At 40.4% G+C, this 15422-nt stretch overlaps 4 protein-coding genes across 4 annotated transcripts in view; 1 reads left to right on the top strand and 3 right to left on the bottom strand.

Annotated features, from left to right (window-relative positions):
* Positions 1 to 2391: 2391 nt before the first annotated feature.
* LOC122980578 (bcl-2-like protein 1) lies at positions 2392 to 6288 on the bottom strand. Its single transcript, XM_044348713.1, has 3 exons — positions 6094 to 6288; positions 3893 to 4547; positions 2392 to 3043 (listed from the first exon to the last, which is right to left on the bottom strand). The coding sequence occupies exons 2-3, from the start codon at positions 4415 to 4417 to the stop codon at positions 2903 to 2905; spliced, it is 666 nt and encodes a 221-aa protein (XP_044204648.1). The 5' UTR covers positions 4418 to 4547; positions 6094 to 6288; the 3' UTR covers positions 2392 to 2902.
* A 702-nt stretch (positions 6289 to 6990) lies between these two features.
* On the bottom strand, positions 6991 to 11397 carry adnpa (activity-dependent neuroprotector homeobox a). The gene is made up of 4 exons (XM_044348710.1): positions 10996 to 11397; positions 10348 to 10460; positions 9927 to 10019; positions 6991 to 9837 (listed from the first exon to the last, which is right to left on the bottom strand). Exons 2-4 carry the CDS (start codon positions 10453 to 10455, stop codon positions 7495 to 7497), a joined length of 2544 nt encoding a protein of 847 aa, XP_044204645.1. The 5' UTR covers positions 10456 to 10460; positions 10996 to 11397; the 3' UTR covers positions 6991 to 7494.
* Positions 11398 to 11984: 587 nt separating this feature from the next.
* Positions 11985 to 15203, bottom strand: si:dkeyp-97e7.9 (DEP domain-containing mTOR-interacting protein). Its single transcript, XM_044348714.1, has 9 exons — positions 14853 to 15203; positions 14580 to 14758; positions 14319 to 14442; positions 13912 to 14090; positions 13489 to 13701; positions 13265 to 13402; positions 13079 to 13149; positions 12237 to 12341; positions 11985 to 12110 (listed from the first exon to the last, which is right to left on the bottom strand). The coding sequence occupies exons 1-9, from the start codon at positions 14933 to 14935 to the stop codon at positions 11985 to 11987; spliced, it is 1218 nt and encodes a 405-aa protein (XP_044204649.1). The 5' UTR covers positions 14936 to 15203.
* zhx3a (zinc fingers and homeoboxes 3a) overlaps positions 12291 to 15422 on the top strand; it is a 47317-nt gene continuing 44185 nt past the window's right edge. Inside the window, exon 1 of the mRNA XM_044348708.1 lies at positions 12291 to 12362. The gene's annotated coding sequence lies outside the window, so the exon portion shown is untranslated. The remainder of the gene's footprint in view (positions 12363 to 15422) is intronic.

Genomic DNA, 15422 nt, shown 5'->3' with positions numbered 1-15422 from the left:
ATGTTAGAAGCTACCGAGAACTTGCTTAGTAATGATAAGTGACGATATGTTGAAATGATAAGTGACGATATGTTGAACCTAAAAAGCTGAAGTGTCTAAGAGTTTAGAGTGGCTTCACAGTGGACCTTTTTCAGAATACGTCTTGCTGTGTTTTATGTAAATATCAGCAATCATCATGTTGCGTCATGTTGGGTTACTGTGATTGTTTATACTCACTATTACTCACTACAGTATTATCCCACTCAATGAACTAGAGATAACTGTTATATTTTGATCAAAACTTGTGGCCATGTCTTCACAACTGATAGACAAGATTAGATTATTTAGGGGAAAGGTTGCTTTACAGAGTATTGCATCAACTGAAAAACTCCCTCTAAATGCCATTTCATTAGCAGACGCATTTTATCTAAAACGCCACACTGTAAACACAGTACAGTGGTGTGTGTGTGTGTGTGTTTTATGCTGAGGAGCAGGGCTGGGGTTGCTCACTCAGGACTGCGGGATGACTGATAAGTTATCACTGAGGCCACAGACCCTAAACCATCCACCTGCGGCTGGCATCGCCACTCTCACACTCCCTGTCAGTTAGTCTGCGAGGGGCACCGTTTACACTGAAGTATTTAACATACAACGCTAAAAAGAGTTATGACAGACAAACAAACAGATGTATTATTGGTATCATATGAAGCAGTAGATCAATACATCTCTATATTCTTTCCGTCTGTTTGCTCAAAAGAGTTCAGTTTCAGTATCAGTCATGTATGTCACCTTTGGGCCAGCTGAACCCAGTCTTTTTTCAGATTTCATAATCTGTGGGCACATGCAGAACACTTCAGTTCTATAAACGATCACATACATCGCTGTGCTTGTTCTCATAGATTTGTGCATGCTTGAGTGCAGACTTGAGGGAGAAATAAGACTTTCATTTATGCATTTGGTTTCGGCTTGCTGAGCACAGCCCAGTGAACATCTGGGCACGCCACCCACTCGTGACACCGCATGACACACACACACATACACACACACACACACACACACACACACACACACACACACACACACACACACTGAGAGTATTGGTGATCAAATCTGAGGTAGAAATGCTGATTATTTTCTGATACCTGAATAAAGAATAGATGAAAATTTCTTCACTTCAATTTTATTAGCAGTCAACCAATGTTATGTCTAACTCCCCTGATTCCCAAAGGACCTTGATAATGGGAATTTAATACAAGGATGACCTTTGAAGTCACACAGTGAGATTTTTTGGGGTTTTCTATCATTATCCATTTCCAACATCTACTCAATGTTTACTCTAAATCACGCTTAAGCAGAGAAACCTTTAAAAATCCAATTTTTTACCCCCTCAGGTGATACCAGAACCTTCATGAGACACGTAATTGAGCGCAAAAAAAGTAAAACAATGTGTAAAAAAAAAAAAAAAAAAAAAAAAATCATTTGGCAAGCATGTCTATAATTTATACTCTTTTCCTTAACTGTCTCTATCTGCTGTTTATCTGCTGCTGCCGCCAGCTATGCTCTGGGGAAATGGCAACAAATGACAGGGATAGATTAGCAACCACAGGCCTACTCCAGTTCACTCTCAAGGCCATCCGTTAGTGGCCTTCTCTCTCTCTCCTGCTCACTTGTCTCTTTTCCCATTCAGACTGTTGTAGGACATCCTTGGTTGTAGTAGAAGCTTTTATACCATGGGCGCAAGTCATTTGATAATATGTTTTCTCTCTGTCAGTCTGGGAGACTCTATAAGATATATTACACTCATCTCTGAGCAAATGTGTGTTTTTATGGTGTTTTTTTTTTTTTAACAGCAGATTTTCTAAAGGATGACTATCTGAACTGCATGTCAGCACAGTACAGTTACATCTAGTAACACATTGTTATTATTAACATAACTATAACTTGATGTGTATTATGCTCCTTTTGAAACACGTGGTACACATGCACCCCCTCATGGAAAAAACAGAACACTGCAGCTCAACATTTTCCCCAACGGACACTGTGCACAGGATGTAAAACCCTGAACCCTGCAGTTTAGAGATAACACTCATGTGTGTGTAGTTCGTACTGTCATGTACATTGTTGAGGCCCATTATGATGGTATTGAACTGATCTTTTTTTTAAACAATCTATATAATACATTATATCTCCCAAACATGATCGTCTGCTCCTGTAAAAACTTCCTGTTGTAAATCTGATTCCTCTGTATCTGATGAAGAGAGAATTTGGGCTTGAAATGTACTTTTCTTCATTTAATAAATAAGAGTTCTTTGGGAGATAAAGTATATATTGCACAGTTACAGATTTTTGTAATGTGGACGATATAGACTTTTTCAGACAATCTATACAACAAACAAATCAAGGACACAGGAGTAACATAAATATATTTATTTTTTTGAAGCATGCCTAAAACTCCAGTACAGCCAACAAAAGGAGCTGAGCATTACACAGTGGAAAAGGAAATATAACTTATACTCTCTGTCAGCTGTCAGTTGGTATTCTAAGTGATAAAAATTGGTCCTTGGATAACACACAAAGGGAAAAAAAATAAGCAGTCTCATCAAACCAGCTGAATCTGTTTCACTGTCTCTTAGCTTATCAGGTTCATTTAAAGCACTTTCAGTCTTGAGTAACACTCTTTAACAACTGAAAATCTGCTGTGTGAAATAAAAGACACAGGACAAAGCGGGGTGAGAAGTATAACAGCTCACCAAGCTACATATCATGGACACTCCCACAAACTGCTTCAGCCAAATCCACATTCTGTCAGTGCACAAGCAGACTGGGCTTTTTTGTAAACATTAACTATTTAGTTTTGTTTTGTTTTTTGTTGGCGTAGCATTACACGAGGGGTGTGTGCGGCGGTGAACAGGATGCAGCGCCTTCACTGTTTCTTAGCGATGAGCACGCCGACCAGCACTCCCGTTAGCAGCGCAACTCCAACTAGCAGACATCTCCTCAGAGTCTCCCGAGACGCTGTCGCTGCTGCAGCTGCGTCTCGCCCAAAAAGCTCCACAAAGCAGTCCTGTAATGGAAATTTAGATTCAGACAAGAGGGAGAGGAGTTTTGTTACTAGATAATGCCTTGGTGTCTCTACATCCTGCAGCATTTTCCATCATCAATTATATTTTTGATTCATAATTTTATGTGTAGAATATAAAATAGAGACAAATATGCAGTAAGGTAACAGCTTTAAACGTCTTTCATCAGAAAAACAGTAAAAAAAAAAAAAAAAGAAAAAGAAAAAAGAAAGATTCAATCATGTGGCATTTTTGCTTGATAAATGACTGTTAATCTATAAATCAAAATTGAGGCAGATTAACTCTCTTTGGAATGATGATGAATGGATTAATTGTGTCAGAACTAATCTGTTTTAAAGGAATATGCCACTGAAAATCTACAGTCGTGGCTAAAAATACTGCCATCTTTACACTATACACACACACAAAAAAAATGCAACATTTCTTCCAGAAAATCATTGAAATCAAAAGTATGTATTCTTTGCTTTACAGTGACACAAAACAAAAGAGATGACAAAAAAATTAATAAAGAAATCTGATCCTTTGCTTCACAGAAATCCTACAATGTACTGGAAACTGTTACAACTGTATCTTTTAGAAGTTTTGAAGAAGAACAGCAGAATAGTGTATTATGATGCAGGAGTAGTTTGAGTTTCTGGGTCCCTACTGGAATCCATCATAACTGCTATAAATCTAAGATGACTGCTGCTGCCGTCCTCCATGAAGAAGCAGGCTACAAACTTTTCAGGACCAACTTTCAAACCTACAGATGATGAGTATCTGACACTAAAAACTATTTCTTTGAGGTACCATAAATGAAGGTGTGTCTTGAGTCCATCCCTCTGCCTACTCACCCAACCTCCTTGGCTCTGGATCCATGGGCTGATGTGCTCATCCAGGTAAATAGTCATCCAGTCAACGATGCGGGAAACCAGGTCGCTCATATCCCTCTCAACGCATTTCACACAAATGGCACCGCCAAAGGTAAACAGGCCCACTATACGTCCCCAGTTGACTCCGTCCTTGAACACCTCGTCCATCACGCTCTTAAAGCTGTGGTAGGCTGTTTCAGGAGTGATGTCAATTTGTGAGGAGAGGTCACTAAACGCTTCTGAGAAGAGCAGTTCAAACTTGTCGGCTGAGTTCTGAAGTGCTTCCTTCACGGCCTCTATGTCGCCACAAGGGGATGACGACGCCCCCAGCCGCCCACTGCCGTTCCTGCTGGTGACCAGCAAGCCGTTACTGGCAGCTGTGGTGGCCTTGTCTCTCTCAGTCCTTCCACTGGCATCCTCTGGCCTCAGCATAGAGGTTGGGTAGTTCTTCTGAGACAGCTTGTAGCTTATAAAGAACTCCACCAGCTCTCTGTTACTGTACGGCATTATTTCCAAACTGTGGACCTCCAACACACAGCCAGTCTACTCAGACCCCATCGTTTCTGCTGCCATCCTCACAGCCTGCAGCTGTCACATCAGAGCTTCTTCTCCTTATGTTGAAGCTAGCAACAGCAGCCTTGAAGCATACAGGGATGAGAAAAAGTCACATGAACTCCTGTCATAAAATATTTTGCAAGCCGTGCTGCTGTATTTTAGCATCCACTGGTTTTAGCTCATTTCAATACAGTGTGAGACTCTATCAGCAGACTCTTAAAACTTGCTTGAGTTGTGTGTTCAATCACAGGGGACATCAAATCTGTCTGTCAGCCCACTGATAGGTGCCCTTTAAGTGCAGATTGATTTGAAGTGTCTGGACTGCATTACTACACAATGGCAAAAATGAATGCATATCTGATGTTCACTGTGATGGACCACACTACAAAAAAGCAAGTTTCAAGTTGCTGCTAATAGTTTTTATACTGTACTGTCATAAATAGAAACCAATGAATCCCTAGATAGGTAACTAAAATGCATAAAAAAATCCAAAACTGTGTAGCATGAATTTGAAAATGTAAAATGTACTTGATGACTCTTATAATCCATGTCAGTACCTTTCCAACTTACCTACCATGTCTGTGGCACTCAGCCCCAAAAACATGAAGATTTCAGTCTTAAATATCGACTTACAAATATTTATATTTCCTTAAATAATCATAATAATGATTTTCCAAAACTACTGGGAATTGTAGTTTGTAGCAAACACTACTCAAATAGGAGTAAATCATACATTTGTTTGGGACTATTTTCAGCTGAGGATTTTATGCACTAGTGAGTATTTACAGCAGATGGATAGTGTATGTAGGATTGACTCAAAATAAACTATTATGCCCACGTGGCTCATTACTGTGTTTTATATCGTTTTTGAACGTTGAAGCTGTTTGTGGCACAGCTGCAATACTTGTGCAATACTTGTTAGTGAGGTCATCTCAATGTTGTTTTGGTCTTTTCATGTGATTTGTTGGCAGTCGGAAAGATACAGAATATTACCAGACTTAATCTCGAAGGAACACACACACAAAAAAAAATCGCAGAAACACTGGTGTGGTCCTTTAAATGACCAGCGTGAGTGATTAGTTCAAACTTTTATCATATTTTACAACAAGCTCTTGAAGAAAGTTATTTATGTTAAATTGGTCTCAGTTTAGCAGCTGTCACATATAAATTGTCTGATAATAGAAGAATTTGTGTTTATAGTTGGTCCATCAGTGTAAACAGTTCAATGAGTAATTCACTGTTAAACGTCATGTTTAACGGTGGATGTTGTTTGGGTTAATTAGCGTCAGTTTGAGCAGCAGCAGCACTGCCCCACACACAAGTTAACCGTGAGCTAACTAACATCAGATAAACAGCAGCCAGGAAGCTTAGCATTACGAAATCTGGAAAGATTAAATTATTACGAGTTATATGGAGCCAGATGTGTGTGTCTAGATGCCAGCCTGATCACAGCTGGATCTATATCACAGCTCTGGCTACGAGTCAAGTATAACGTTATATGCCACCAGTTTTAGCTACATGCGCTAACTAGCTGTTTATAAACAGTCCATGGGAAACGCGTGAAAAACAACCACAAACTACATCCATTGGAGAGATATGAGGTAATCATCATTGACAGTTATACTTACAACTGCTGAAATGTTGTTTTCCCTTTGAAGGGTGCAGCTATGGAGTTACTAAAGGTTGGAGTTGTGGATGCAAACACAATATGGACATTTTTGCAGCTACAGACTCTGCGGCCTGGACAGTGATGCACGCTGTTGGTTGGCCAATTGTGCTATTGTAAAAGCCGGAAGTCCCGCCTCTGTCTGCTTCTGCACCAATCAACATCTAAAGGGACCGGAAATATGGGCCCACGGAATGACAACAAAACATTTGGAGAAAAGCATGTAGTTTATTTATGAACTGTAACAGTAAGGCACCTTAATAATCATTGTGTACTCAGAAAATAGAATATTGTAGTTATGTGTCTAGTCTCAATTCTATTTTTATAGTTTTGTTTGAGTTAATTTAGTTATTGTATATATTTTAGCCCTTAATTGTATTTTTATTTTACCTACCTCGATTTCTGTCAAATGGCTGCTGTAATTTTAATTTCCCTTTGGGATTAATAATGTACTCTATCTTAATTAAAGGTGTAAAGAGCAAAAAAGCTGAGAATACTTTCAATATTTTAATTAATTCAGCTTGAATTTAAAGACTTTAATGGACTTCCTCAGCCTATAGTTTTCACTATTTTTAATATCATATATTGTATACATGTTGTTTTTTTCTTTTTAAATGCATACATTTTTAAAAAAAATATATACATTACAGTGACTTGGGACAGTCAATAGTAAATATAAAGTGTAAACTAACCTCTGGCTGATCATAAAATCCACTTTACATACATACATACACAAAATCATGTGTCTGCAAACCTTTGATACATTTTTCTGTCCCTCTAACTACAGCTTATTAAAAGTTGAAAGATGCTTAGTGTTTTCATACCAACCTGTTACAGAAGGTCATTTTGACAGCGTTACTAATGTAGGGGGGGAAAAAACAATGTTTTTATTAAACAACTGTATTTATTAAAACGTGTACATAAGCAAGTACCATATCATACACTTTCTAAATGTGAAATGACAATATGATACAGTTTATTGTCACACTTGGAGACAAAAAAAAACAACTATGGAAGTAGGGAAGTTCATAAATCTTGTGAGTTAACCAGTGAATACAGATTGCATGGGAAAACTAACAAAGAACGATGGATAAAGTATATACAATGTCACTTACATATGTCATACACATGTATACTATAATGTAACTTTTTTCTCCTTTCCAACACTGGTAATGAGATCAACATCTGGAATTGAAATATTTTTGTGACCATGCCATTAGTCTAAATGTTTGTGATTTGCAACTTCAATACACCAGCTTCTTTCTTTCTGAGGCTATTCCATATGCAAATGATCTGGATCTTTCAAATGCTCTTTAAAAACTCAACTGTTTCTCAACCAAGGCACACTGCTAATCAGGGACACTTAACAGAAAGTCATCCAAGCATTTGCTTTCCCATCTGGCAAAGAACTCTCCTTTTCTCTAGAGGGATCATCAGTGTTCACAGGTTCTGTTTTTTCTTTCAGGTCTGCTGGTTCTTGGGATTTTACATTCTCATGCTGGTTCGTGTCAACATTTTCATTCTCAGTAGGTCTATCTTCTGTTTCTGGTTCACTGTCTGAGTCAATGGATATGGTCTCAGTGCATGTACTGAGTTTTAAGGTACAGTTTAGTGTTGCACATTGCTTGTTTTGGTCTGTGTTTGGAGTACCAGACTTGAGACCACCAGGTCTCCTCACTGTGGTGCCACCAGACTTGCTCTCCTGAAAGATCAAGTCATGTTTAACTTTCTTGAGAGCGTGCATGTCAAAGCCGAGCAGCACACATACCTTTGTGGTCTCACAATGTCTCTCACATGTCCTTCGTTTGGTTGCAAAGTGGCTAGAAATGTCAGATTTCCAAAGCCACAGACTAGCAGACAGCTTCTCCTCTTCCTGAGGTGAAAGGTATGGTCGCCGGTTGAAGTACGCTGTCAGGAAATTTTTCCTGGCTTCATATGTCTTGTGCTCAAAGCTTCTAGGATCCAGAGCAAGGCCTTCCGATTCTGCCTGATTTCCAATGGTGGTAGTAGAAATCTTTGAGTCCTTGCCCAGTTTTAACTTCTTGGGGTTGGGCATGGTCTGTGTTGGCAGCTGCCGCTTGAGGAAGCCAGCCCCGGATGAGTTGAGAGTCAGGGCAGACTTGAAACCTTGGCTCGCCTGGTTCCTACCAACAGCCCTGCACTGCACAAGATGCAGCGTGATTGTGGAAGCCACCATGTTACTTGTATACACTCCCAGGCAATGAATGCACTTGTATGTCATCTTTTTTTCAACAGGATGCATTGTTTGGAGCACTTGGTGTCGCTCCCTCAGATGCAAGGCCAAAGCATCAGAGATGGGACCTTTGAGGATGGTGAAACAAAGTGGACACAGAGTTTTCCCAACTTCACTATTGGAAGGCAGTGAAGGGAAACTCCTTGCAAGTGGTCCAATCTTCTTCTCTATCATTTTGGGAGCCGTTAACTTGGCCAGAGGTGCGACACTATTCTGAGCTGGTGCAGATTGATCTTTACCATTGATAGATTCCTTCATGTTAAAGGTGAGAACAACAAGCTGTACATTATTGGTCTTATCTTGTTTGATGGTGAGATCAAAGGTTAGAGGTGATGCACCAGGAGGTCCAACAAAGTCATCAGGGTGAGCCTGGCCCACATGCTCAATGATTTTCTCAACACTATGGAAAGCAGAGTGACACTGTGGACAGGTGAGTCCATGGATTAGCATGTGGTTAAGCAGTGTATCACTGGGCAGATATCGGTTGCAAAGCAAACACTTGCTGGTGAAGTTGTGGATTTTCATGATATATTTGGCCAGAGCCCAAACTTTCTTTGCCTTGTGCGCACTCTCAAAATGAGCACTGTAGAGGTTTTCAGGAAAAAGCTCATTGCAAACTGTACATATCTTCCATTTCTGTGTCTGGGCTGTGTTTACCCCAGCAGCATTATTTTCAGCCACAGTGTTGTTGCCAGGAATTTTGACACGCACCTGACTGGCTGCGATGGTGGACTGATTTTTGACAATAGGGGGCACTGGCTTTAAATAGCCAATTACTGGTTGTGCTATTGACTCAGCTGTAATTGTGTGGCCCCTGTTAATGATCACAGGGGCCTTCTGAGAAGCGGTTGGTAAGGTTTGAGACCTGGAGACGATAATATTTGCATGTCCAATCATGGTAGTGACTTGAGCACCAATGCGCTCGTGGTACTCAATTACATGCTGCACTAGTGCTTCATAGCTACGAGTGGAAAACTGGCAGCGTTTACAGAGAATGTTGTTGCCATTGACAGAATTAGCACCATTTTTGACAGATGATTCAGAAATCATACCAAGATATGGCGAGACAATATGCTGAAAATGTTCCCTGTAGATGTGTCTTCTCACAACATTGTAGAGTGTGTCCCGGAATGAGCATTTTTTGCAATAGTACATCGCCTTCTCCACACCGTCTCCCTGTCTGGCTCTATCAAAATACGTTTTGGCCTTCTTGTGCAGCACAGCTCCCTGTGAGCTCCCATAATTCTGCCGTGCTGAACTCGGTATGTGGAATATTTTAACATGCGTCTCCAAAGTTCTCTTGCTTGCAGTGAATGTGCAGTACGGACAGTTGAGCAGAATTTTGCTGTCAAAGATTTTTCTGTGTACTGTGCGGAAGTGATTCTTGTAGCCTGAGTAGTATTTGGAAGAAAAGCAGCACTCTGTGCAGCAAAATGGCTTTGATCGGTATTCCTAAAAGACATCAGGGCAAAAATAACAACATTAAGATAAATACAGTGATTTGTGCATATGCATTTGAAAAGACACAGAATAAAATTTACCTGTGTTTTAGAGTATGATGGATCCCATCCACAGATATCAAGGCATTGTGTCTCCTCTACAAATTGATCATCAGGGCAAAAATCTTTGAATTCCTGTGGAAATAATTGCTGAGAATTAGGCATATTTGTTAATCACTATAAGTTTTTCCTTACATACAATCTGGCATGTTTGACAGCATATGATATTTTGTAATTATTAGCTGGCATAGAGTTAAGTTGCCATTTCCTTCAAATTTGAGATAAAACTTTTTCTTAATAGACCTTTAGGAATGTCACAGAGATTAAAAATGAGCACCTTCATACTGTGTTTTGAAACATGAATAATAATAATCACCCATAAGCTCTATTATAAACATTTAATGGTTTCTCAATTTAATTAAGAGTTTCTACAACTCAACACATGCAACTAAAATACACTCGCCTCTGCTGCCTCCTTGCAGAACTCCAGTCCAATGTCTTGAAGCGCTTTTTTCACTTGTTTCCTGGCTCTCCTGATTCTTGTAAGGTTGTTCACTGGGAGTTGATACATCTCTCCTGACAAGGAGAAAATAAACTATGGCTTCGTTTGAAGAAAAATCACGGCAAGCAAATATTCTTCAATATACTCGTTTTAAAAATGAACACCATCGTCATAGGAGGCTGACTTCATAAACAGGGGACACGCCCTTCCAACTCTTGCCTCCATTCATTAAATCACAACACATTTACTGATGATGGCAGGTTATCTATGTTCAGGGGTCCAGCTTCTTCAGAGGCCCATTGCTGTTATGGTGGGCATGCTTCAAGTCAGCCTTCACTGACTGATTGAGAGCTTGTTTGAGCAGACGTAAGTTAACTTACTGAAACACAGAGCCTGTGACCTTCCCTGCTCCACTATCACCAATGATTTTCCGGAAATCAGAGTAAACAGGTACATGTTGTTAGCTGGGCTAACTAAGTCAGCATTAACGTGTTTAGCCATCATTAGCTCGGCTTGGTCAACCTACTTAGCATCAAAGCTAGCTTATGCATACCCGTTTATTCATTTCTTCATATTCACAGGCAAAACCAACCCATGCGTTTTACTCACGTTATGGTAGTTATATGTGAAGACTAGCTTCACACAGGCTGTCTCACTGCATGAAATGTCTAACAAAGACTTGAATTGGGCTGGTCGGGACGTGCAGACTGATGCTGATGTTCTCCCTCCTCAGAGCCGGTGCTGATGCTCAGCTGCACGGCTAGTACCGAGCTAGTTAGCTGTCACATCTGCTCTCCTGCTGCAGCGAGGTGGCGGAGCAAAGAGAGGCAGTACAGCGTCATGCACACCTCATGAAAGCAGTATTACACCCCAGAAATGATGACTGCCAGGCCAGCACCACACAGTGCTCTGTGCGTAATTTTGCACCGGTGGTGAAACCAGCCTGCTAGCTGTTATCTATATACTCCAAAATGGCGTCGACAAAAAGACGGAAGTCGTAGCAGGGAGCTGGATCATGGCGCGTTATTTTTTCCCCCCACCCGCATTCTGCGAACACCCGCCCCTTTTCTGCCACTGATTGGCTCTGACCCTGATATTCTTACTCTAACCCAATCATCTCACTCCTCATGCCCAAACCTAACCAATCTAACCAACGAAGGCAACGAGTACTAGCCAATCAGAGGCAGAGTAGGGCGGGCTTTTGCGGAATGCAAAGAAAAAGGCGATCATGGCTGTATGGCCAAAAGTTTGTATATTCACTGTATTAATACAATGTTTTATCTTCAGCCAGAACAAGCTCAAAATGTATTGCTCTGGGATTCATGTTAATGAAAAACACTGCAGGCACAGCAACCCAGTAGTTGACCAAAGGCCTTTACTCTTGCTGCAACCAAGACCAACATCTGCATTGATTTATTTATTTTGTCATTTCCCACAAATGAGCACATGAGCTCTGCCCCTGTTAATATCTATAATTTGAGAGGGGGAAAAATACAATTCACAGTATAATATTTAAGCTCCAGCAAAATGTAGTTGTGTCAAAACAAGTAAGACTTAAAGACAGTTTTTTTTTTCTGTTTTTTTTTTTTTTTTTTTGGTCATTTCAGTGGCTCCAAAATTTCCAGTACAGCAATGCGAGGTCCTGTCATCACCAGTCTGGAGACTGTCCTGTAGTCCAGGTAGAGAACGCACTGTCCATTCACCTGGCACACAAACTGCCGCACCTAAAGGAGATGAAGCCACGGAAATAGATCTTATTTTTTGTTTCTGGGACAAATACTGCATGTGCTGTTTATCAACTCCTAATGTTAAATTCTCTTTCAGTGCCATGTGTGTAACATATGTCTAACCTTAACTCCAGCAGCTGCTGCAGGGCTTCCAGGGTCAACAGCCTGCACATAACAGGGAGCCATGCCTCTGACGACAAAACCCCAGCCCAGGGCATCTCCTATCACCTTGGATCATGGTGAAATACAGTAAGTTGCTCATTCACTACAAATGAAATAATATTGTTTCGACTTGGGCAGATAAAACTTAATTAATTCACATAATATAATTTCTGCAGGAATATGAAACAAGAATACATTTAGAGCTGCAACTAATTATTATTTTCTTAATAAATCGTTTAGACTATGAAATGTTAAAAAAGAGTGAAAAAACAGCATTTAATTTGTCAGAGGCCATGGTGATGTCTTCCAAATTTCTTGTTTTGTCTGACTAACAATCCAAAATGCTAGGATATTCAATTAACTGTAATATATGAAAAAGAAAAACAGCAAATCTTCACATTTGAGGAACAATCAGTTTTGGGGCATTTTTGCTTGAAAAACTAAAATGATTATTCGATTATCATAATAGTTGTCAATTAATTTTCTGTCGATGGACTAATCAATTAATCAACTAGTCGTTGCAGCTCTAAATACATTGATTTCTTATTTCTAAAGTGAAATATGAAGGGGCCTGAATATGTTAATCATTTCTTTTTCATTCATGATAGATGATATGTTGGTATCACAAGGCCTGTAGGCAAAAGCTCACCCCAAGTAGTTTCCATTCTGAGGTGTAGTTACATTTTGTGAATGGCATTACCAACTTTCAGGCCTTCCAGGACTATTGATCAGGTTTATATTGAATTAATGCTATGAAATCTTTGGAATGACAGGAATGGAATGGAATCAGTACAGTAACTCACCGTCAACACTTTCTTGATGAAAGGTGCACCGGGCGCCATTAACTCTTCACATGTAACATTTCTTCTAAGTACTGCAAGATCATTAGAATAATTTGTTTATATGCTGTCAAGGTTTAGTTAAAGAAACACAAGCCAGCTTCAATATAGAAGATATATATATATAGCAAGACATGTGTTCACACTTGCCTGATTCAGGATTGCATCTCAGCACTGAGGCTGAAGACAGCTGGACAAGAGGAGGAAATCCAGCAGAGTGAAGCTGAAGGGAATTCAAGCTGCCGCGACGCCCACTGGTAACTTGTTTCAGGTCTTTATTTGACTTTACTATAATTAGATTATGTGTAAATCTACTATGCAGTAATATGCAAATATAAGCACACACAGAAAAAGTGCAAAAAGATTTTTCCAACCTGACGGGAAACCGTTGTTGGCTTCCTGGGGTGGGTTTCTGCGCAGAACAAATGGACTATCAGAGTGGTTGTCTTCTTGCGTCGACACCGCCAGGCCTTCGTCATTGTCTTGCTCACTCTCATGTAACAGTTCAGAGAGGCGGCGGCGGCGGCGAAAGTTGATGCAGAACTGATAGAGCAGCCCACTGTCAAAGAAATCATGCTTCTTCACCACTGTTGGTGGGAGTGAGAGAGAGAGAGAGAAAGAGCGCAAAAACAACAATGGGAAATATTTTCGAATTAAAAGGATTTTTCACAAAGAGTTGATGAGTCTAGTTGCTTTACATTGCAAAAGTCCCAGCTGGCCCTCCACTGCTAGCAGCCACTGACAGCCAGCTCATTTCTAGTATCGTATATGAAAGGGCAAATGAGGACTCGCCTCACCGTGCTGAATGATGCCATGCTCCTGCAACGCGCGGCACAGCTCCAGTCCCCGACTGCGACTCTCTGCCTCTCCATTCTGAAGGAGCCAGTCAATCAACTGGCAGCCGGGAAAGGAGCGCTGATATGCAACACCATGCTCCTCTCTCAGCTGCAGAACAGAGTTCTTGTCGCCAATGAGACTGAAGAAACAGACACGAAAGCACAGATCTGAATGTCTCATAACATGCTAATTACTTAAAAAGGCTAAAAGGAGCATTTAAAGAGACAAATTACCAATGTATATCTGACAGGCGCCCAGCCTAGTAATCATGTTGATATGTGATCATGACTATGATTGACAGTACACTTCAATCTCAGCTGTCCCTGCTCATCCAAGATCATTTCAGCACAAACACATCAGCTCTTACTGTTCATACAGTCGTTGTCCTCTCATGAAGATTTTCACCTCTGTATTGAAGGGAAATGTGCCGTCATCCTTGCGGAAACGGTACAGCAGTTTGGCATCCTTGAACACTGGCCTCTTATCACAGACTAAGAAAAGGCAACATACAGTTTCAAATAAGTCTTGAAATTAATGTGTCTCTAAATGAAGCTACTATAACATCTTTTCATCGGTACAATGGGGCCTTTAGTATCTCCTTGCTGAGGCTTGCTTTGGTGCTTCTTACCATGGTGAACAATCTCATTATCCATGAGGTGCTGCATGAGACAGACTGCTGTTGCCCGATCTGGAGCTTCCTTGTGGCTCACGAGCCAGTCTATGAGCTCCTGTGCTACAAAGCAGTTGGGATACGTGCGCAGGTGGTACCGTCGGTCCTTGATCAGTTTTCCATCATGAAGCCTCAACCTTGAAGTGAAGTTCAGATCAGCCATAAGCCCTCCACTTTACATTAGGCACACATCTTACCTTAAAATTTTTCACACCATTGGTCTCTTCGTACCTGAGTTGTTCTCCAGCAATCATGACTTCGGCCTTATGTTGTCTAGCCATGGCTTTTCTCCTAATGCTATTTGTTCGCTCCATGTTTGTTATCTATGAACTAGAAAGTAAGTGCAGCTAACTGTTAGATATGGCCCTTTGTGTTTACAAAATAGCCACTGGAACACACAGGACCCAATTGTCAAGTGGGAGAGATGTTGTGTATACAGAGAGAGAGAAGCGAAGACATGTTGCATTTCTGACAGGATGCCAGAGAGAGACAGAAGACACAGGCTGATATATCAATACTGTCTTATTGCAGATTTACTGGTATCAGCTTATATGCTGACTGATGAGTGACAAGAATTTGCTGTACAGGAATGCTAAAGATGTATTTGAGTTAATTTAGAAACTGATTGATTGATTGATTCATTCATTCATTTATTCATTTGTTCATTCATTCGTTGACTGACTTTATTCTCCACCTCAGTGGAAATTTGTCTTTGACTTCTCCCAAAGTATAACAAATACATACACTACACGCATAGCGCAACACACCATTAAAAACATACAAAATATACAACGTACAATA

Source organism: Thunnus albacares, chromosome 4 (genome assembly GCF_914725855.1).
Source record: "Thunnus albacares chromosome 4, fThuAlb1.1, whole genome shotgun sequence".
Lineage (NCBI taxonomy): Eukaryota > Metazoa > Chordata > Actinopteri > Scombriformes > Scombridae > Thunnus > Thunnus albacares.
The sequence above is the reverse complement of the archived record's forward strand: the minus strand, read 5'-3'. Positions and strand labels throughout refer to the sequence as shown.

Coding starts and splice junctions, on each gene's coding strand:
- si:dkeyp-97e7.9 (XM_044348714.1), bottom strand. CDS start 14,935: ATGGAGCGAACAAATAGCATTAGGAGAAAAGCCATGGCTAGACAACAT. Junction 13,702..13,911: donor GCATGGCATCATTCAGCACG/GTGAGGCGAGTC, acceptor TCCCACCAACAG/TGGTGAAGAAGCATGATTTC. Junction 13,403..13,488: donor CAACAACGGTTTCCCGTCAG/GTTGGAAAAATC, acceptor ATCTAATTATAG/TAAAGTCAAATAAAGACCTG.
- adnpa (XM_044348710.1), bottom strand. CDS start 10,455: ATGTATCAACTCCCAGTGAACAACCTTACAAGAATCAGGAGAGCCAGG. Junction 10,020..10,347: donor TCTGCAAGGAGGCAGCAGAG/GCGAGTGTATTT, acceptor TTATTTCCACAG/GAATTCAAAGATTTTTGCCC. Junction 9,838..9,926: donor CATCATACTCTAAAACACAG/GTAAATTTTATT, acceptor GATGTCTTTTAG/GAATACCGATCAAAGCCATT.
- LOC122980578 (XM_044348713.1), bottom strand. CDS start 4,417: ATGCCGTACAGTAACAGAGAGCTGGTGGAGTTCTTTATAAGCTACAAG. Junction 3,044..3,892: donor TCCAGAGCCAAGGAGGTTGG/GTGAGTAGGCAG, acceptor TTTCCATTACAG/GACTGCTTTGTGGAGCTTTT.